The sequence below is a fragment of the Colletotrichum truncatum genome (genome assembly GCF_014235925.2).
Source record: "Colletotrichum truncatum strain CMES1059 chromosome Unknown Contig_0003, whole genome shotgun sequence".
Classification (NCBI taxonomy): Eukaryota; Fungi; Ascomycota; class Sordariomycetes; order Glomerellales; family Glomerellaceae; genus Colletotrichum; species Colletotrichum truncatum.
Window position 1 is genome coordinate 5,961,813 of NW_027222400.1, and position 20,189 is coordinate 5,982,001.

Below are 20,189 nucleotides of genomic sequence, written 5' to 3' on the forward strand. Positions count from 1 at the left end.
TCACTGTGCGGCATGGCTATTTAACGCAGAACAGGGGTCATTGACATCGACTTTGAAATTACCCATATGTTTACTTTGCGGCACAGTTGGTTACCTTGCCCCACACATACATATACGAGCAGTATACCTCGCTTATGAGCTTTGCTTAGGTCTGCTAAGCGACTTAGACTTAAAGAGACCTTCCTAAAAGTCTCTAGACCCTTAAAAATCAAAAGCAAGTTCCTAGGGTTAAGCCTCTGCTGTGCGACTATGCAATTCATGCAGTCATCTACATTGTCTTTAAGCAATAGATAACATCTGTTGATTCTTAGTAAGAAAATGAAACATGTCATATGAGAGGTGAGCCAAAAGTCTTCGGCCAAGTATGTGTAGAATGTGTATGGGCGAATGACTAGAATTTGTGGGGCTTTCATATAGGAGCTCAGATGATTGTTTGCCTAAAAGGGGCAATGTTTAACAGACTGCCTACCTACCTTGTCTATACCCTGCAGCCAGTCACCAATGTAACCGTAAGCAACATCTGATCCTTCCTCCAATTATGTCTCACGCATTGTTACATTTCGAGGGTCCAAATCACATTCTAAACAAATTCGCATGCACGGCATGGAGGTTCACTTAAACAGCTTGTAATGCAGACGCTAAAATTGAAAATGGAATAGTATCTCACATTAAAGACCCTCAGAAACAAGGGTATCATCAAATCAATGAGCTGGAACTTCTGTTTAATGCCTTGCCGATAACCCACAGTAATCCTTCGCTTTGTAGATCCACTCTACCTTTGTTTTAACCAGTGGGATGCAAGCGGCTGGGCGTCAGCCGCTGCAGGTCGAATTATTCCACTAGATTCGGCTCTATCCGCGAGAAGCTCGGCTTGGCAACAGGCACAAAGTCTGCGGGGTATTATCCGATCGAACACAGATACTGCAATTTCTACTCGAATAGGAAGTATTATGCTATTAGCATTTGGAGAAACATGGCCCTTAAAATGGGCTGGTTTGTGCCCTGTTGCCAGGCCGCAGTCGATGGAATAGTCACGAGAGCAAATCACCTCCCATGTTTGTTACCCCGCCATGCCATGGCCGCCTGCCGCCCTTACGCCCAGCCCGCAAAGCCGGGCGTAAATAGATCCTGGATATGGATACGCTAGGTGCAAGAATTATGAAACTTCCGAGTTGAGAACGATAAACTAGAAGAAATACTAATCAGTCTCACAAGAGGATCGCATACACATTGTACCGTAACGTTTCACGTTCTGGCCGTAATATTGGCTGCTGCAGCGGTATTGGCTTTCGCAGTTTGTATCATACGATTGTCGCTTAAACACCTGGCCCTTATCATTCTTGGCGAGATGGATTCTAAGCTGACAGGTCTCAGATGTTGTTCCCAGTGGCAACCTTGATAGACCTATTGTCAAGGAGCAGTCAATCCGCATTCGCAGACTCGTAAAGGATCATTGCTTGCAGGATGAAAATTGCCTCAATGGCTGTTCCGAGGAAAAGCATCGGTCTTGAGTCCCGAAACACGGAGAAGATGTCCACGCAGTTCTTGGTACGTAAGTGAAGGCTTTTGTTACGGGCTATGCCACGGTTTATGAGCTGTGCCTATGCATTATCCCTACCCAAGTGCAGCCAAACAACAAGTGGACGACTTATTGTTACGTATCCTTTTGGGCTTTTGGCTTAATGAGCTAGCACCTCTGTTTTCAATACGCGCTGGAGGCTAGTGTGCGGCTACCACTGCAACCCTATAAGCAGGTTCTGGCAACCTACAGCATCTCCGTTTTTTTTATGTTGGAGGCTGGTGTACGACTGCCACTGCAACCTTGTTGGCGGGGTCTGCTCCTTCACAGCTTTTTTCCTAAAACGCTCTGTGATTTTTGACTTCCGTGAGTAATTTTGATTATTGAAGATTTTGTATTTAGTAAACTTGAGAGCACAGGTAAAATGCTCACACATGTCTACGATGGCCCAGGTAATATACACGGTCTGCTCTATAACTGATGCATTTGGCGGTCGTGGTAACGCATCAGATGACCAAAGCAGGCATATATTAGAAGCGGAGCCAACAAACAGTGAGGGGCTCATTAGAGCAGTGCATTTACAATAGCCATTGGTCACATTATGGGCTGAAAATTCTCTTCAATCTAACTGAAAAATGGGCAACTGTATAACCACCGACATGACTTGGTACTACGTAGCTAGCTATGCATGCGTAGCATGGGAAAACAACAATGGATGAGTTCTTATCAGATTTTCGGTATTTTACAGCAGTTTAATTGATGTTTTAATCACCTTCTACTGCTTCTTATTACGGGCGATATGATAGAACACCATCGTCATCGTTTAAATATAACAAAGCAACACAAAACACAACCCATAGCAAAACTGCTCGGAATTAAAAGTGAGTATATGAAATAAGATGCGCTTCCGACCCTGCTTTCAATAACATACTTTAGTAATATACCTAATTGTGTAACTTATAACCTAGTGATTCCGTCACTTATGTTCATTGGCCCAGGGGTTGGTGCTCTAGTGGCTTGCGGCAACCCGATTAACGAGGTCTTAGCAACACAAAAGGGTGCAAGCAACCATTCTATTAATACGATTTGTTATCATGTATCCATAGGTCTAATAACGTAGCTACTGGAGAGATTTTGAAATGGGAAAAGATTTCCAAGTGGGTGTTTCGGAGTGTTGAGACTTTGATATAGTGTGATGGGTTAAGCACCAGGCCCAGGGCTTCCTTATTACCTAGTTTATGTAGCATGGTATGGCTGTGTTGTATTCAATCATATCGTATCATGTGGTGTCCTTTTATCGCATAACATTTGTGACGAACACGCTAGGCACGAAGATGCTGGCCCGGAAAGGGCGTTCATTCTCCAAGAGTTTACAGCTTTAGAGGCACACTAAATATATCCAGCCGGCTGGCAGGTATCTCTCTAGTACAGACTGTATCAGGTTATCTCATCGTGACTCGTGCCATTCATCCCACAAACGTCCCATCGTTACAACATTTGTGCTAGGAAATTAGTCGTCCAACTTCTATAGAATTTAGACGGAATGTGACATAGGTGTGGACTTTGAATAGAAGCATATGTTGATTCAGAAGTTTATGCTAGCGAACTTAAACGGTGCATTGCCTTCAATTCCGGACTCTTCTCCTCTTCGTTTTGCTGGGTTGTTCTTACGTCGCGCCTCCTACATCACGCCCTTGTTGAGCTATTTGAAATAGTCCGATCGCTGTGATCACCGTTCGACCTGCCCTTTGACTTCATTGCGGACGTCACACCTGCTTAGGGCCACAGTAGTGCGTCTCTTATTCCATCAAGTGCTATTGGGCTACAATTCCATTGAGAACCATAAAGGGGTCCATATTTTTACAAATTCCGTGGAAATAGGTATATGATTGGTAAAAGCCTCACGATATCTGTTCTTGACTGGCCAACACTGTGGATGATATGTATCTGTAACCCAGCACCACTTGGTGGGATAGAATGAAGTGACAGTGCATTGTTAACCTCCACTAAATCGACCCCGAGCAGCTTGTTCCGCAATTGCTTCCTTTTTCTATTCATGGACCTCGGTATTCTCGCTATGCTAACTTGCCTAGTCATCCTCTAAAATCCATGAAATGGTTCTCTAGGACGAGGTTTCACTGCATTTTTAACCCCCTGAGGGACAATTAGACTGAGTGTGGGAAAACAGCGGCTCATCTAAGGGAAAACCAACACATCTAAGTGGCTCATTCATCCGACACTGGAGACAACGGCATTACCCCGGTTATTGTTAATGTCATGATTGGCTGGACACAGTCCCACCCGCTCTTGGTGGGGTTTCCCTCCGCCTGCCAAGCACAAATCCAGCCCATAAGGCACAAGTGCTCTCCACTGATCTCATCACCGGACTCATATCCAAGAACACCTCGGGCTGTGTTGGCCCGGTCGTGGTAGATACGAACCGATGTACGTTAGACGTGGATATAAATGTCGCCGGCTTCAAGAGGCGGGGTGAACTCATAAGCAAACCTCATTTTCCGACTAAGTGAACCCCTATTTGTTCATCCAGAAGCAGCGCTTTTCAGTGCTCAAGAAACGATTCAAGTTGACGGAACACGACTCAGGTATGGCGGACTTCAAGGTCGTCGACGTACGCGTCGACCACTACCGACCTGGCAACACACTGGGAATTCACGTCACGAAACCTCGTCTGTCATGGAGATTTGAGAACGCGCCACCAGGATTCAAACAGGGGGAAAGAACAATCAGAGTATCGCGACATTCTGGATCTGGGTTTGCCGCTATCGGCGAATACTCTAGCAGTGACTCCGATACACAAGGATTGCCTTGGCCTATTGATGAGGCAATCTCGTCTCGAGAAAAATACCAAATCGAAGTTCGAGTTCGAGGTACTGACCACGCGGAACTATCCTCGTGGAGCGAGCCATATGTCTTTGAAACAGGTCTGCTGAGCCGCAGGGAATGGAGTTGTGCACGCATTTCCTCGCCGTGGGCTGAGGACGGCAAAGATGCACCACAGCCCGAAGACTTGTTTCGCAAAGAGTTTACATCTGAAGGGAACATCCAATCAGCAAGACTCTATGTCACGGCGCAGGGTATCTACGAAGCTGAAATCAATGGGAAGAAAGTTGGCGACTATTTCCTTGCCCCTGGCTGGACTGCATACGACGGCAGACTCCAGTACCAGACATACGACATCACCGAGTACATCACCTCTTCCAACTGCATCGGCATCCGCGTGGCCGAAGGCTGGTTCAATGGCCGCATTGGATTCGAAGGTGGTCGGCGAAACATCTGGGGAACGAGGACTGCGCTCATGGCCCAGCTTGAGATCAAGTATGAGGACGGCACACTCAAGACCGTCGTTACAGATGGCACTTGGAAAGTATGTCGTGGGCCAACGAAGCTCGCCGAAATCTATGATGGTGAAAAGTACGACGCAACCGCAGAAATAAACGGATGGTCGACAACGTCAACTCTGGGAGACTGGAAATCTGTTGTGACTCTTCCAACGATTGATAACAGCATCGAGTTAATTGCTGGTTTCGGTGAACCCGTCCGACGTCTGGATAGTATCAAGGCCGTCGAGCAGATTAATACTCAGTCAGGGAAGACGATCTTGGACTTTGGCCAGAACCTCGTTGGATACGTCCGCATTCAAGGCGTCAAAGGCCGACGGGGGGACAAGGTAACTCTGACTCATGCTGAAGTCATTGAGAACGGCGAGTTAGGAACGAGACCGCTACGTGAGTGCGAAGCAAAAGATGTCTACACTCTCAAAGGAGACGAGAATGGAGAATCTTGGGAACCGCGCTTCAGCTTTCACGGCTTCCGCTACGTCCAGGTTGACGGGTGGCCTTCACCAGACATTGATCTTACCAACGCATTAGAGGCCATCGTTTGTCACACGGATATGCAGGAAACCGGTGCGTTTACCTGTTCCGACGCTCTGTTGAATCAACTCTTCAGCAACGTACGCTGGTCGATGAGGGGAAACTTCTTATCCCTTCCAACTGATTGCCCGCAACGGGACGAGCGTCTTGGATGGACTGGGGACCTCGCTCTATTCGCACCTACTGCTACGTTTATCTATGACTGCTTTGGCATTCTGAAGAACTGGTTAGCCGACGTCGCCATCGACCAAAAGGCCCTGGACGGAATTCCGCCAATGGTGTCGCCCAACGTTCTTGTTGGCCATAAGAACTGGGGCAAGATCACCGCTAACGCCATCTGGAACGATGTGGTTGTCCTAGCACCTTGGGCTCTTTACGAAGAAACGGCTGACGCCAGCATTCTCCAAGATCAATACGAGTCCATGACAACTTGGCTTGAAAATGTGCCTAGAAACAAGACAGGCGCGGTTCACCTTTGGGACTTTGAACTGTTCCAGCTAGGGGTGAGTGCACATAGTTGACGTCCGAATCATTCAAAGTATGACTTATATAAATAGGACTGGCTGGATCCCAATGCTCCTCCGGATGAGCCAATGAAGGCACTGACGGACCCTCCTCTGGTTGCCAATGCGTTCCTAGTTAGATCACTCTACCTGATGAGCAAAATCGCCACCGTTCTACAGAAGCCCGCGGACGCTGAGCGCTACCGTCAGGAAGCAGAGGCAGGTCGCAAGGAGTTCCAGGATGAGTATGTCAGTGCCAACGGGCGTCTGACATCGGATTCTCAAACCGCGTATGCTCTCGCAATAGCCTTCGACCTTCTCTCCCCGTCACAGACCATACGAGCTGGGAATAGACTTTCCGAGGTCGTCAGGCGCAATGGATTTAAAATCGGCACTGGCTTCGGCGGTACTCCTTTCATCTGCGAGGCGCTCACCCGCACAGGTCACAGCGATGTTGCGTATGCAATGCTCTTGAACCGCAATTGTCCATCTTGGCTCTATCCCGTCACAATGGGTGCGACAACAGTTTGGGAGCGTTGGGATAGTATGTTGCCCGACGGAACTATCAACCCTGGTGACATGACATCGTTCAATCACTATGCCTTTGGTGCTGTGGCGAAGTTTCTCGCTGAGCGGCTGGCAGGTCTGCAACGTTTAGAGCCTGGTTGGAAGAAGTCAAGGGCGGAGCCAGTACTGGGTGCTGAGTTTACACGTGCGTCGGCGTCACACATCACGCCATATGGCAAGGTGTCTTGTTCATGGCAGCTGAACAACAAAGGCAGCGGTGTATCACAACTCAAGGTCGACGTCGTTGTCCCGCCGCTCACGGAGATGGAGGTGATATTGCCTGATAATGAGGGGAAGAGAGTTGAGCTTGTTGGATCTGGAGAGTGGACTTTCGTTGCCGAATACAAGCGGGATTACAAGTGGCCAGTAAAGCCACTTTCTTTCTTCCCGGAGTAGAGAAGAAGCGGCCAAATCACGGGGATCGATTGCTGTGCCGCCAACAAAATCCCGAAACTTGGCGATTCTTGCAAGCAAGTATCAAAACAGCGCCCTTCAAGCTAATGCAGGCCGAGAAGTCTGCCAAGGCTTGTGTCGCATAACGCCAAGGAGAATGTGGCCCTTCAGTTGCTGGGCTTTGAAGCCTTTTCCAACGTCAGGTTATTGGCATGTTCGGGACAGAAAGGCCTTGTAGGTTATCAAACAATCAATAGCATGTAGCACGCAAGGTTCTTCAACGTCATTTAATAGTTAGGTCGTACACCACATACAAAGTCGTCCAAATGTTACTCCCATCAAAAATGAAAGCCCAAAACGCTTTTCTTCATATGCCAAGTGAGTAAGCATATAAAAAGACCGAGCGAAACTTTCACAGAGTATTAGAAATGCTTAGTAGGTACCAGCAGACTTGATGACGATGCTATCCTTTGCCAGATCGGCGTACTGCAACTTTGATGTCAGCAACTGTTAACTAAATCATCTAAAGGAGTTCTTACCTCCTCATCGCGTTTGTAGGTACCAGCAGACTTGATCTGAATGGAGTTCTTGGCTGCCTCAGCGTACTCTTCGCCACGCTTGTAGGTACCAGCAGACTTGATTTGGATAGAGTTCTTGGCTGCCTCAGCGTATTCCTCGCCACGCTTGTAGGTTCCGGCAGACTTGATGACAATGCTGTCCTTGGCGAGGTCGGCATACTCCTCGTTTCGCTTGTAGGTACCAGCAGACTTGATCTGGATAGAGTTCTTGGCTGCCTCGGCGTATTCCTCGTCGCGCTTGTATGTGCCAGCGGACTTGATCTGGATGGAGTTCTTGGCTGCCTCGGCGTATTCCTCGTCGCGCTTGTATGTGCCAGCGGACTTAATCTGGATGGAGTTCTTGGCTGCCGCAGCGTATTCCTCGCCACGCTTGTAGGTACCGGCAGACTTGATGACAATGCTGTCCTTGGCGAGGTCGGCATAATCGGCAACAGGGGCGGCAACGGCCACGAGGGCCTGGACGGCGAGAACAGTAAGGACGGACAACTGCATCTTGATGGGTATTGGGACAACTTTTGCAGGAGAGATTATGGATGAGAATCTTTGATGGTGTGACACCTTTATATTTCAGGCTGGTTCTAGGTGGTAACCAACGAAGCCCTCTCCCCTCATTGTTTCGGAGTATTGCGCCTTACCAGGTTCTTCGCATTGTGTCAACCTCAAGGAGCCATTAGGCATCTCTGGAGTGCACATTCTTCGTCATACGCGCAGGATTGAATGGCCTATACAGGAAGGTACTTATGGCTTACCGTGATACTGATAGGACGATGACAATCGACGGCCTTTCCAGATCCTGCAATGGAACGCTACTCCTTGAACAACCCTAGGCTTTTCGCGGATCCAAAAAGTGCAGAACTGCAGCCTTTACTTTCGATTTGTCTTTTTTATTACTCCTGATAGGTTAACCGACTACCCCTCTGCCTTGTAACCTGGCAATTGGACCACTCAGGAGCGGGGTTCCGCCTCCATACGCTTCGGACTTCCACGATCAGGCATGTCTTCTCCTCGAGATTCTATCATTCTGCAATCCTAAGTGGTTGGGAGTATCTGCGGTTCTTGAATTATATAGATCCACACGCCCGTAAAATTGGACTTTTGTAAAGACCCATGTGGCAGCTAAGCCGAATACAGAAGCTCGAGTATCTGAAGGAATATCCTACATGAATGTGGATAAGTAAGGGTGTCATCAGCACACCAAGATATTATGGGACTCACATTTGCCACAGTATAATGCCGATGATAGAGAACTACCGCGGGATTAATGTGTCTGGTTTTCTCGAAAGCTGCATGAATTACTTTATCTAGCTCACTTTTTCACCTCTCATAATCATCTCGTTCTTTCCAAATCCCCGAAGAGCGTGCTGTATTGAGTTTCGATATGTGGTGGAAATTTGGAGCAGCTTACGAAAGCCTTCCGCAATCGGAGGGAAAAGTCAGCGAGACAGCCGGGCATCCGCTAAGGGTATTAAACCACCGATGGCCAAAATCAACTGTCATCTTGGGGATAACTAACCTGGTCACGATCCTCGCACTCGCCTACAGTTTCAGCAGAGGGCAAATAAATGACGTGGTAGACAAGTGCACGCAAAAACTTTCTACTCCTTGTAAGTTGTGCCACCAGTCGGTTAGTCATGAGAATAATCCAATTGATCACTTTATAGCACCGGCGCTTGAAGCCGTCAAATACCAAACACCTCGACATTATAATGCTGAGTTCAGACAAACCAACAAATGGCGTGGTCCACCTGGGAACCATTCCAATGACGTTGATCTGGCGTGGCACGAGATCGAGCTTGGAGCCGGAGGCATTTGGGTTTCTGAAGATGAAGTGAGATTATTAAACATGACCGACTCCGCAGAGCTTCCATTCCATAAAATTCCCGAAGAGCATGGTGGCGGCTACTTGGCTATGCTTGAAGTTTTTCATTTGCTCCATTGTCTAGTAAGAACGCGTCTTCACCATGCCGTAAACCATGTCTAACCCGTCGCGCAGAACTCCCTGAGGATGGGGCTATTTTACAACTATGATCATTACAAGTTTCTTGACGAAGGCGTCCCCGATGAGAATATTTATTCTCACTTTGGTAAGCCTTCCTACCATTTGCAAGACATGTTGCAGCGAGCTTAGAGTTAATACTTGCCTCTCCCATTCAGATCATTGTATCGACATGTTACGGATGAACCTTATGTGTTACGCGGACGTAACGCCAGCCCTATTTGTGGATCCTTTGAGCAATCCACTGCGTCGAGATGCGCTGCCAAACTGGTCATCCATGCACACATGCAGAGACTTTGACGCTATTCTGGAGTGGAACAAGCATGGCCCACGATCGGTGCGTTGGCGCGACGCTGGGGCCAATCCGTCGTGGAATCCAGATTTAGAGGGTGCTGAGCAACCTTTTCCACCGGAGGGACACGGGGACGGAGACCATCACCACTGAGAATGCTCATGAGAAAGTTGTGGATTGGTTTTGGCGGTTGGTAAATTGTGGAGCGTTGAGAGATTGTAGATCCCAGGTGATTGTGACAAAGCTCATGGCCGTTGCTCCGTATTCCCGTTCAGACATTTTTGGTCAATTGAAGGTGCATGGTATTTGATTTGTTATTGCCTTATACTAGATTTACTGAGATTTCTGAATGGTACAGAATTGGCAATCTGTATCCTTGAGAAAGCAAATAGGCTAAGAGTATTGCCATAACCAGGTGCCACTGAAGCTTTATTACCAATCAATTCTCGACATTAGCTGTTAAAAATGATCACTTTTGATTATATTCAGATCAATGCTTTAAGCAAACAATATCTACATATTGAGTTGGAATCCATATTCACATTACCTCATGGCTGGTTCCCAATGTTGAGCCCCCACCATTCTCGGCACAAAGAAAGCCGGAGCGGCTATTGGTGCTCTTCCACTGCACCTAAAATTGTCATACTCGAGACATAGTTATAGGCGAGCAGATGGTATCCATACACCTAAAGAAACAAGGTTGTCAAGGGGACTTTGACAAGCTTGCCTACATGTCGGCATATGGACTGTCGGGACAATCCCGCACGCGCATTTCGGCCGAATATCCCACGGGACAAGCCGAATGACATATGTGGCCCCCCGCATTCATCCCCGCACTAGCCCAGCTTCCCGTGGCCCGAGATCGTAAACACACAATAAGGTAAGGTCGGCGGCAGCAAAATTGAATTTCCGACTGGATTGCCCCGCGTCATATGTACGCCTGAACGTTTTCTGGAATAACTTCATTTGTAGTCTACAACCCATTGGTGGAATAGCGTGGAGCCATCACGGAATTGGCCACAAAACTGGCTTGGGTTGTCGTGATCGCGCCTTTCGGCGTAGTCCCACCCGAGATGCGACTCTAACATAGTTTAAAGGGGCCGAAATAAATTGATGCCAATTTCCTGAGAATATAAACCACGTTTGCTGGCCGTTGACTTGTTTAGCCGTTCAGTAAATCGGGTTTGCTGCGTGTTTCTCTGCCAATCTTTCTGCATCGTCTGGATCTGTTTCCCCACGTTTGACTTCAACACACCAGCAAAATGAGAGTACAAAGTATCGCGACCGCCTTGGTCACCGCCTTGTCCTCTGTCTCCGCTGCCCCTGTCAGTGAAGTCAATCCACTCCGAGTTCGCCAAGAATGCAAGCCTCCCTACTTTCTCCTCACGGGTGACTCCACCGTCGCTGTGAACGGAGGCTGGGGCGACGGATTCCTCAGCTTTCTTCAGTCTCCAGCAGATGGAAAGAATTATGGCAAGAGTGGAGCAACAACGGTTTCCTTCAGAGCGGCGGGTATCTGGAATACTGTGATCAACGAGGTCAAGGCAAACAAGGATGCCTTCAGCCCAATTGTGACGATCCAGTTCGGTCACAACGACCAAAAGGCGGCAGCCAACATTTCTCTGGATCAGTTCCAAACCAACCTGCAAGACCTTGCAAATGAAGTGACGGCTGCTGGTGGGACTCCGGTAAGAAGAAGACGCCGTTGGTGAAGAATTGAAATGTTTGTTAACTTAACCGAAGATTTTGATTTCCTCTCTCACTCGGCGCGTTTTCAGCGGAGGCAAAGTCATCCAAAACCTCGAGAACGAGCGAATCAGAGCCGAGGCCGCAGCTGCAGTGGTTGGCGCCACTTACCTTGATCTCAACACAGCCAGCACCAACTACGTTAACGCTATTGGTAACGCGAACGGAAAGCTTTACGACCTGTCGACTGGCGACTCTACCCACTTGAACACGGCCGGTGAGGTTGTGTTTGGGCGCCTGGTTGCGGACCTGCTTCTCGAGAAGCGCACCGACCTTGTGCGGTACTTCAAGGAGAACAAGGCTATCAGTGACAAGATCAGGAACGGAGAGTTCGCGACCGGAAACGAGACAGACTAGATGCGTCAATGACTGGGAAGATTTATGATAGGGGCATGATTCAATGTTTGCAGACGAGATGGAGTTGTCAATTACCAGTTACCCCATACCTATTTGAAGCAACTGAACTGTACATACACTTTAAGAAGCCTTGTACAAACCGTTGTTTGTCTCGGATTCAGAATCGTTGGTATAAACTACTAAACAACTAAATTTTGACCAGCATATCCTTTCGAGAACATTGGTACTAGTTGCCCAGATAAGAACAGACAGATATTGAAGTTCCCAATATGGATTCAAAATCGAACTATATCAAGTTGTAGTTCTTATCTAGACGACCGATACAACTTTGCATGGACCTGACGGCATTCAGTTAAGCATAGCTCTGATGTAGGGACTTAGCACTAGCGAATCGCTTGGCCTGTCATCATACATCTGCAGCTTTCTTATCTTTGCTATTCTATTAGCTAGGGTAAATGTGAATCAGTGCTTGATGCCGTGTTGTTACTTTCAGAGGTTTTGACTCGGCCCACGCTCTCTGGCCGGTAGCTTCGGTTATAGATCAATTGCCTCGAATGTAACCGGGTGCTCATCTGATGCTGCGGTCGCAAATACACCGATTAATGGTCCGACAAAATCTGGATCCGTCATTTCTAACGTATCGACAGCGGCAATTTCCGATGGAAGCCTTTCAGTAGAAGGATCTACCGTGTAGAACAGCTTGAATTCTTGCTCCGTATAGGCCATCGTGATGGAAATCCCAGAAGGAAAGCTCTCAAGTTTGTGTTCTTTTCTCTCATCAATCTCTTGTGCAGTGTTCTTCTGTTGGAACACCATCGTAGATTTTGAAGCATCAAAAAAGAGGCGAAAGTATCGGTGTTCATCCTTGTAGTATGCCAGTCCACAGTTCACACCTGTTGTTGCCCAGTCTTCTGAAATCCCCGCAACTGTTGCACTACTTTTCCCTTGCAGCCTTCGTTGCCTCTTGCCGACGAAGGTGGGTGATTCCTGTCGGTTCGAAAGTTCCACGGCCGACGGAATGAGTTTGACGGTGGTGTCCGACTCGGCGAACTGGTATCTGTTCAAGATGGCGTTGCGAATGTAAACCCAGTCAACAGAAAGCGTCGAAGAAGTCAAAGAGCTCTCAGCTGTTGTTCTTATTAAACCGGGAACTGACTTCACAGGCTCAAATATAGGCCACTCGCTGGTCCAGTCGACTGAAGTCAAGAATGTTTCCCTGCCCATCGCGTACCTGCCTTCCATGTCCTTTCGAACACCCAAACAGACAGTCCACCAACTCCCATTGTGGTCTTCGAAAAGGTCGCCGTGGCCAGTGTGTTGGACGTACTCGTTAGTTCCATAGGCAGTCAAGACTGGATTATGCGGGCACGGCTCGTAGGGCCCCCATATGTTTCTTGATCGAGCCATAGTGATCATGTGGGTTATGTGTGTGCCACCCTCGGCGATGAGAAGATAATACCATCCATCTCGCTTGTAAATATGGGGCCCTTCTGGGTATATGCCACCCGTGCCGGTCCAGATTGTGCGTTCCTCGGACAGTCTTTTGCCGGTAACAACGTCAACTTCAAAGGTGTTGATCCGAGTCCATGGGCCAGGAGTTGCAGAGCCTGTTATGTACTTTTTACCATCTTGATCGAAGAAAATGTCGGGGTCGATGCCAATGAAGTCGAAGTGGACGGGATCGCTCCATCTACCAGCCCATATATCGTTTGTCGAGATGAGAAAGTTCTCCTTGTCCACAGACTTCTTTTCTTTATCGTACCTAGCGTTCGTGCAGACAATGTAGAACGTCCCCGAGTGGTGTCGGATTGTCGGGGCATAAAGTCCTGCCGTAGCAGGAAGCGTCTTGCCATCTGTCTCCGGCGCTGGTGGTGAGAGTCTTGTCGATGATCTGAAGAGATCTATCTGACCAGGTCTGTCAATGGCGTTTCCTAAAGAGCGGAATATCAGTCTCCTGCTAGCCCATTCGGAGCTCTTGTAAATAATTACCTATATGTTTCCATGACTTCAGATCGTCAGAGGCAAATATGGGCAGTGCCGGGAACAAATGAAAAGAAGAATTAACGAGAAAGAACCAGTCCCCAACACGCACTATGGAGGGATCAGGCGCAAAACCTGGGATGATGGGGTTAACTTCGGCTAGATTCATGACTGCTGTGTTGCTTTGGTTGCCGAATTGTTGGTGCAAACCTGTGTTCAGTCCATTTTTGAGAGTCAATCTTCACCTTGCCGTCGTGTTCGAGTTCGTAATCGTCAGCACGCTCAACGTGTACCAACCTACTACATATGCATAATCATCATAAACTACTGGTTAGAACCGCCTGGCTTTGTTTTTCTCGGGGCATCTCCGCTGGTAATACCGAGATATCGGGTCACAGGGTTGCATTGTAATACGGAGGATTCGCGTATTCCCGTATAGGACTCTGGGGTTAGAGCTTGCCCCAATTCGGGCATGGTCATAAGTGAGTAGCGAGGATCTTTTGGAGACAGACTTGGGGTATGGTATGATGTCTCCGCATCTAGACTCAATCAGCCGCTTTGACCAACCCAACCTCCAATGTAGTCCGTGAAAAGGCAGCCGGGGCATGGCCAACTATGGGGATCACATTTGCCTCCAGTTCACGTCGGCAACTTTTCTATTCGTCCTAACTGACAAATCTGGTGACACGGCTAGTCCGGTGCAGTCTAATACTCTTTGGGAAATGATACGCCTTGTAGTTCATAGTCTATTCTGTTCTAGTGAAACCCTTACGGTACAAATGGCCGTGGGACCTGGACATCAGCTTTGGAGGCGAAGATTACCTAAATGGTACGGGTGCCATGCGATGTTTAACCATTGGGTGGGAACGTAATCCGCCTAGTTTTCCGCCCTGAGCATCTCCCCATGGGGTAACTACCCCTCAAATCCATACTATTCCGGGGTCTAGAACTAACGCAGAAGTTCCTTGTATGTAGATACACTAGAGACTAATTGTTTCTACGCAGTAGAGGTATCCAATACGTTGGTTCATGTTATTTTCCTTCCTTATGCTCGCTCAGATATACCCCGCAAACCGAATCTATCCAATGTATGCTGCAGGCAATGAGAAAGGAGGGTAAGATGCACACGTGACGGCCAAGCTATCCCAATGGCTCGGGTCATGCCACGGATATATCAAAACCAACTGCATAAATAAGCCGCCGAGTCCTACCCTACCCTCACAGGCATTTATCACCAACCGATTATCTTTCTTTGCATGCAATCATGGCTGGCAATCCAGTATCCGTGTCGCCAAGCGAAAAGCGCCCCGATGGCAACGCTGACCTGGACCATATCGAGACGCCGATGAAGCCGGCTGAGCTTGTCTCGGAGGCTATCGCCAAGGGCCAGATCACTTCAGGATATGAAAACCTGACCGCTTGGGAGACAGTTAAGAAGTTCAAGTTTGTGAGTCTCGTCTGTTTCCTGGCGGCCCTGAGTGCTGCCACTGATGGATATCAAGTTGCGTAAGTGTCACCCATTTTTGCCTCCTCTCGCGTTTCAACACGAGTGTTACACGGCCATGACCTGGATTTGGTTCGCTAAATGTGATGCAGAATGAGTGCGAGTATCATTGCGAACAAAGGCTTTGTCCAACAGTTCGCAACCACGACAAATGCCGCGGGACAGAAGTTTATCGATTCACCCATCATCAGTGCTTGGGGCGCCTGCATGAATGTCGGTCAAATGATTGGTCAGACTACCGTGTCTTTCATAAGCGCGAGGTTCGGCCGAAAGGTTGCCATGTACTGGCTCTGGTTTACTCTTTTGGCCAGTGTACTGGCAGAAACTCTTGCAAGACATTGGGCTGTTTGGCTGGTGGCCAAGATGCTCGCTGGTTATGGTGTTGGTTGCCTGCAGGCTGTCACCCTTGGATACATCACCGAGATTGCGCCTCCTCGAATCAGAGGTGGTCTTCTCATGTGCTACAGCTTTTGGTGGACTCTGGGCTCTTTCCTTACCCATGTTGCCTTGCAAAGCATGAGCAAGAGAGCCCCGTACAACTGGCTGACCCCAGTTTATACCCAATGGGCCCAAGTAGGGTTGATGCTCATCATCTATGTCTTCCTCCCCGAGTCTCCGGCATGGCTTGCGACTATTGGCCGCGAAGAACAGGCGAAGAAGTGCCTGACGTGGTTGCATCGCGGAGTCGAAGGGTATGATGTCGATCATCAGTACAGCATTCTCGCACTAGCACTCGAACACGAACGCAATGTCGCAGCCGAGAGCCGAAAGGTATCCTGGACGAACATCTTCCGCGGAACGGACGGTCGCAGAACTCTGACGGCCTTGTGGACCGTTGTCGCACAGCAGTTCACCGGTCTAGCGCTCTTCGGTACTTTCGGAACCTACTTCTTCCAGCAGGCCGGTCTGGCGGACCCCTTCGCAATCAAGGCCATCACGGTATCTCTCCAGATTGTCACAGTCATCGCAGCCGTGTTCCTGGTCGATAGACTCGGTCGAAGGCTCATGGCTTGCCTTGCCACAACAACAATGTGGGTTACTTGCCTGGTCGTAGGCATCTTGGGCGTTGCACCTCAAGTCAAGGCCACCACTTACATCTTCGTCCTGTTCGCTAGTTTGTGGAGTAAGTTCAGCAAGCAAGTTCTTTTGTTTTTATATAGCAATCGGTCGCACTGGAACATGTTGCTAATTGCTCTTTTGCGTATTAGACGTCGGTATTGCAGCTAACGGTGCCGCTGGCTGGGGCTTCGTTGGAGAGATTTCATCTCAGCGCCTTCGACCGTACACCTCAGGCTTCGCAGCCTCCGCCAATTCCTTTGCGGGGTTGATCATGTCCATTCTGATGCCGTATATGGTCAATGCGAACCGCTGGAACTGGGGTTATAAGACTGGCTTCTTCTATGCCGGTGTTGGTGCCCCATTTGTGGCTGGGATGTGGTTCTTGATCCCTGAAGTTGCTGGGTAAGTGCCGAATCGATTTTCTTCACAATATGGTGTAAGTACTAACTCGTGCATAGACGATCTGCTGCAGAACTGGACGAGCTCTTCGAGCGGAAGATCAAGCCTTGGCGCTTCCACAAGACCGAAACAGCCACCCAGCGCTTGCTCCGAGCTGAGCGGGAAGAATAATATGGCATATCCGGTATATCCTTGTCATCTAACAATGCGCTGCGCTTGCCGTAATATAGTTGCACATGGTTGATTTCGAATTTACATGAGGAGCCGGCTTCTTCCGATCCAGGTGTTCGTATGTGGGCTAAAACAGAATATGCGCCTAGTTTGAGTTTGTTCTCTAGTGATGTTTATAATGGATAATTCTTTGAAAATAATGCTTGACAAATTACATTAATCTTATCTCTCGAAATAGTTACATGAAGACAAAGGAAATCTGGGGTATAACCAAGTTTAAGCCTGTCCTGACCGGAATTTGTTCCAATGTGCCACCACCTCCTCCCGTTCCTCTCGAGTCGCATTTCTATAGTCGTTGATACCTTGCCTGAGTCTAATTAATAAAACTTCAGCCTTCAACTTTGTGAGGCTACGCTTTGAAAGCTCTTTCTCTATGCCCTTCAAAGTATAGCCAGGCAAACCAAATATAGCTGCAGTTTATTCTTGTTAGTTACTTTCTTGTTCAATAGATTAAGGATGGTTGTATCCCATGCTGCACCCATGGAGATCCGAAATCGGCGTGGACGAAGAAACTTACCTGCAAAAAGATTACAACCGAACCCGCGGGGGGCTTGATAAAGCCCTTTACCAAATCCCTTGATTCCCTCCTCCTTAGCTCCTTTGTAAGGTCGTACCACAATGCCACGGAATGCGTCCCAGGTCCCCAGAACAGCTTCTTTCCCAGCAGTCCTGAGACCACTACCAAGTCCTGTGATCTCATCTCGTCTGCGGACCTCATGGCTGAAAGCTCCGTAGGAAGGATAGTTGTGGAAGCCATTCGCGACATTATAGAATACCGCGACTGGCGCTTTCAAGCCAGCTTTGGCTATCTCAAACCCATATCGGCCTGTCGCACGCGTGACCTCCTTAGCCCTTCCTCGTCGACGTTGCTGATAAGATACAACCGATGCCTTTCTCTTGCCATCCGGGACATTATCTAGCATGGCAACATCGGTTGCTGGATCGACATTTTGCAAAGACTTTGTTGCCATCTTGAGAGCGACGGCGTTCATTTGCGCTGGTGTCATGGTGTTCTCGCGCATGACATGTCTTAATCGCCCTTGAGGTTCATCTCCGTTAATCTGACCAGGTGCGTCGCTTGTAGTAGTATCGGTACCATCCCCTTCTGACTTTGTCCTTTCTAGTTGGATCTGTTCGGTCGTTTGACCGGGAGGAGTTACCGTGTCGTATTTCGCATGCAGCCGGTGGGAATAATCAGATGTCGCTATCCCAATGGCAGTAAAAAAGCCAGAGACGGCGGCAACGAGCCCGATCACAGGATGCTCAGCGCCTTCATCAACATACCAGTGCTTGTGTCTCAGAAGCTTGAAATCGTGCGGCTTCACCAACCCCTTGTCCACAAGACAGGTGACGGCAAAACTACTGAGGTGCGCCCCTGTCTTTTTGTGCCGCCAATTTGCCAGCCTCTCCGGACAAATGTCACAGCGCATACCATCGACGGCCAAGCGCTCTTGAATATCACTAGCTGTATCGCGTGCGCCGTCCTCAGCGGCAATACGCTCAGCCATTTGCTGCACCGCAACCTGTACTTCAGGCTTCAGCGCAAAAGTGATACTCGCTGCTAGAGTTTCTGCCGTCATCTCCTTGAACGGCACTGGCGCAGGACCCGCGCCCGCTCGAGCAATCATCTGGCCCCAGAAAGGTTGGTCTCCAAAGAATGGAACAACCACCGTGGGCCGACCAGCAGCGATGCCGGCTGCCGAAGTACCTGCACCACCATGATGCACGACAGCAGAGACCCTTTTGAAGAGCCAGTCGTGAGGGCAATTACCAATTAGGTAGATGTTTTCTGGAACGTTGTCCCCACCACCAACACCGCCCCAGCCCTTGGAGACAATAGCTCGGACCCCTGAGATCCTAACCGCATCGAAGATTAGTTGTGTAAGGGCCTTTGGATCATCTACGACAATAGATCCAAACCCGATATAGATAGGCGGGGGACCGCTTTCAAGAAATGCAGTCAAGTCTGCTGGTGGTGAATACTTGTCTGCTAAGGAAAGGAATGAAAATCCGGTAATGTTTATATGAGAATCCCAGTCGGCGGGCTTTGGAATAAGCGACTCGGACCAGAGAAAGGTAAAGGGAACGCGAAGTCTTGGGAGGAGCTGACAACCCCACATCGGGCTGATAGGATCTAATCCTAGTGTTTGGGTGCGGAACTTGTTGATCAAGTCGCCAAGTCTGATGTCTTATTAGCTTTGACTTCAGAGCCTAGGCTTAACAAGAAACAAACCCTTGCCAAGTAAGAAGCTCCATCATCACAAAGGATAAGTAGTTGGCGACACTCGTATCTGCTTCGCCGTAACTCATCGACGCCAGTGGATGGTGAAAAGCTTGCGTCGGACACCACGGCATGGTAAACACCATGTGTAGCGGTATACCGAGCTTTTCTGCACAGTGAATATGTGCCATTGACGGAGGATTAGCGATGATGGCATCGGCAACGAAAAGGTCGTCGGCGTTCTTCACGTTGGCAGCTGTAATTTGCTCACCAGTACCATCGCCGGCTTCGATGCAACTTCTCCATGCGCCATTGATAATCTCGGCCATTTCCTTTCTTCTTTGCCCAATGTCGCCGGCTTTCACACTTTCACGGCTGGGCAGCAAACCCGGATTCTTCACCATGTATGCCATGAGTGCCTCCGGATCCCCGCCAATGCTGAAAAACTCAACCCCATTCGATTCTACAAAATCCTTGAAAACTGGGTGAGTACATATCCTTACGCGATGGCCAAAGGGTGGCTTCATGAGAAGCTGGGCGATAGGGATAAATGGCTGGATATCTCCGCGAGATCCGACGATATGGATGGCAATATTGAGTCGGGGGTTCCTCTCCGGAGGGTTGTTCCTCAGCTTCTCAAGAACCTCGCTTGTTCGTCGTCGCTGTAGGGTTTCCTCCAATTCTTCATTCTTGTCGCCACCGGGCCTGGCCTTGAAAGCGCCCTCAAAGTCCTGGCACCATTTTGCAAGCTTTTGCGGGTTGGCGTGAAATCGCACCTTGACGCGTCCATCGTTTCCGACGTTGCCGGTCGTTGCCGTCTCTGATCTCTCAGTGTTGAACTGGATATGGCCGGGCCCATTGGATTTCATGCGACTGAGTGCCATGACACAGATTTTGACAGAGCCCAGGTCCGAGGACCGAGCTAAGTTGGAAATAAAATGTGATATGTAA

General features: G+C 48.8%; 7 protein-coding genes across 7 annotated transcripts; 4 read left to right on the forward strand and 3 right to left on the reverse strand.

Annotated features, from left to right (window-relative positions):
• Window positions 1-4,124: 4,124 nt before the first annotated feature.
• Window positions 4,125-6,878, forward strand: CTRU02_206517 (alpha-l-rhamnosidase; the record flags this gene model as incomplete). The annotated part of the gene is made up of 2 exons (XM_036730127.1): window positions 4,125-5,915; window positions 5,970-6,878. The coding sequence occupies 2 exons, from the start codon at window positions 4,125-4,127 to the stop codon at window positions 6,876-6,878; spliced, it is 2,700 nt and encodes an 899-aa protein (XP_036578100.1).
• Window positions 6,879-7,307: 429 nt separating this feature from the next.
• CTRU02_206518 (uncharacterized protein) lies at window positions 7,308-7,945 on the reverse strand (the record flags this gene model as incomplete). Its single annotated transcript, XM_036730128.1, has 2 exons — window positions 7,308-7,361; window positions 7,415-7,945. The coding sequence occupies 2 exons, from the start codon at window positions 7,943-7,945 to the stop codon at window positions 7,308-7,310; spliced, it is 585 nt and encodes a 194-aa protein (XP_036578101.1).
• Window positions 7,946-8,831: 886 nt separating this feature from the next.
• On the forward strand, window positions 8,832-9,894 carry CTRU02_206519 (uncharacterized protein; the record flags this gene model as incomplete). Its single annotated transcript, XM_036730129.1, has 4 exons — window positions 8,832-9,057; window positions 9,115-9,395; window positions 9,447-9,537; window positions 9,608-9,894. The coding sequence occupies 4 exons, from the start codon at window positions 8,832-8,834 to the stop codon at window positions 9,892-9,894; spliced, it is 885 nt and encodes a 294-aa protein (XP_036578102.1).
• Window positions 9,895-11,003: 1,109 nt separating this feature from the next.
• Window positions 11,004-11,844, forward strand: CTRU02_206520 (GDSL-like lipase acylhydrolase; the record flags this gene model as incomplete). Its single annotated transcript, XM_036730130.1, has 2 exons — window positions 11,004-11,429; window positions 11,485-11,844. 2 exons carry the CDS (start codon window positions 11,004-11,006, stop codon window positions 11,842-11,844), a joined length of 786 nt encoding a protein of 261 aa, XP_036578103.1.
• A 534-nt stretch (window positions 11,845-12,378) lies between these two features.
• On the reverse strand, window positions 12,379-13,993 carry CTRU02_206521 (Xylosidase/arabinosidase; the record flags this gene model as incomplete). Its single annotated transcript, XM_036730131.1, has 2 exons — window positions 12,379-13,775; window positions 13,834-13,993. The coding sequence occupies 2 exons, from the start codon at window positions 13,991-13,993 to the stop codon at window positions 12,379-12,381; spliced, it is 1,557 nt and encodes a 518-aa protein (XP_036578104.1).
• A 1,095-nt stretch (window positions 13,994-15,088) lies between these two features.
• On the forward strand, window positions 15,089-16,957 carry CTRU02_206522 (MFS alpha-glucoside; the record flags this gene model as incomplete). The annotated part of the gene is made up of 4 exons (XM_070204731.1): window positions 15,089-15,330; window positions 15,421-16,451; window positions 16,537-16,789; window positions 16,846-16,957. The coding sequence occupies 4 exons, from the start codon at window positions 15,089-15,091 to the stop codon at window positions 16,955-16,957; spliced, it is 1,638 nt and encodes a 545-aa protein (XP_070061835.1).
• A 276-nt stretch (window positions 16,958-17,233) lies between these two features.
• Window positions 17,234-20,122, reverse strand: CTRU02_206523 (udp- transferase; the record flags this gene model as incomplete). The annotated part of the gene is made up of 3 exons (XM_036730133.1): window positions 17,234-17,427; window positions 17,535-19,198; window positions 19,251-20,122. The coding sequence occupies 3 exons, from the start codon at window positions 20,120-20,122 to the stop codon at window positions 17,234-17,236; spliced, it is 2,730 nt and encodes a 909-aa protein (XP_036578106.1).
• Window positions 20,123-20,189: the final 67 nt, after the last annotated feature.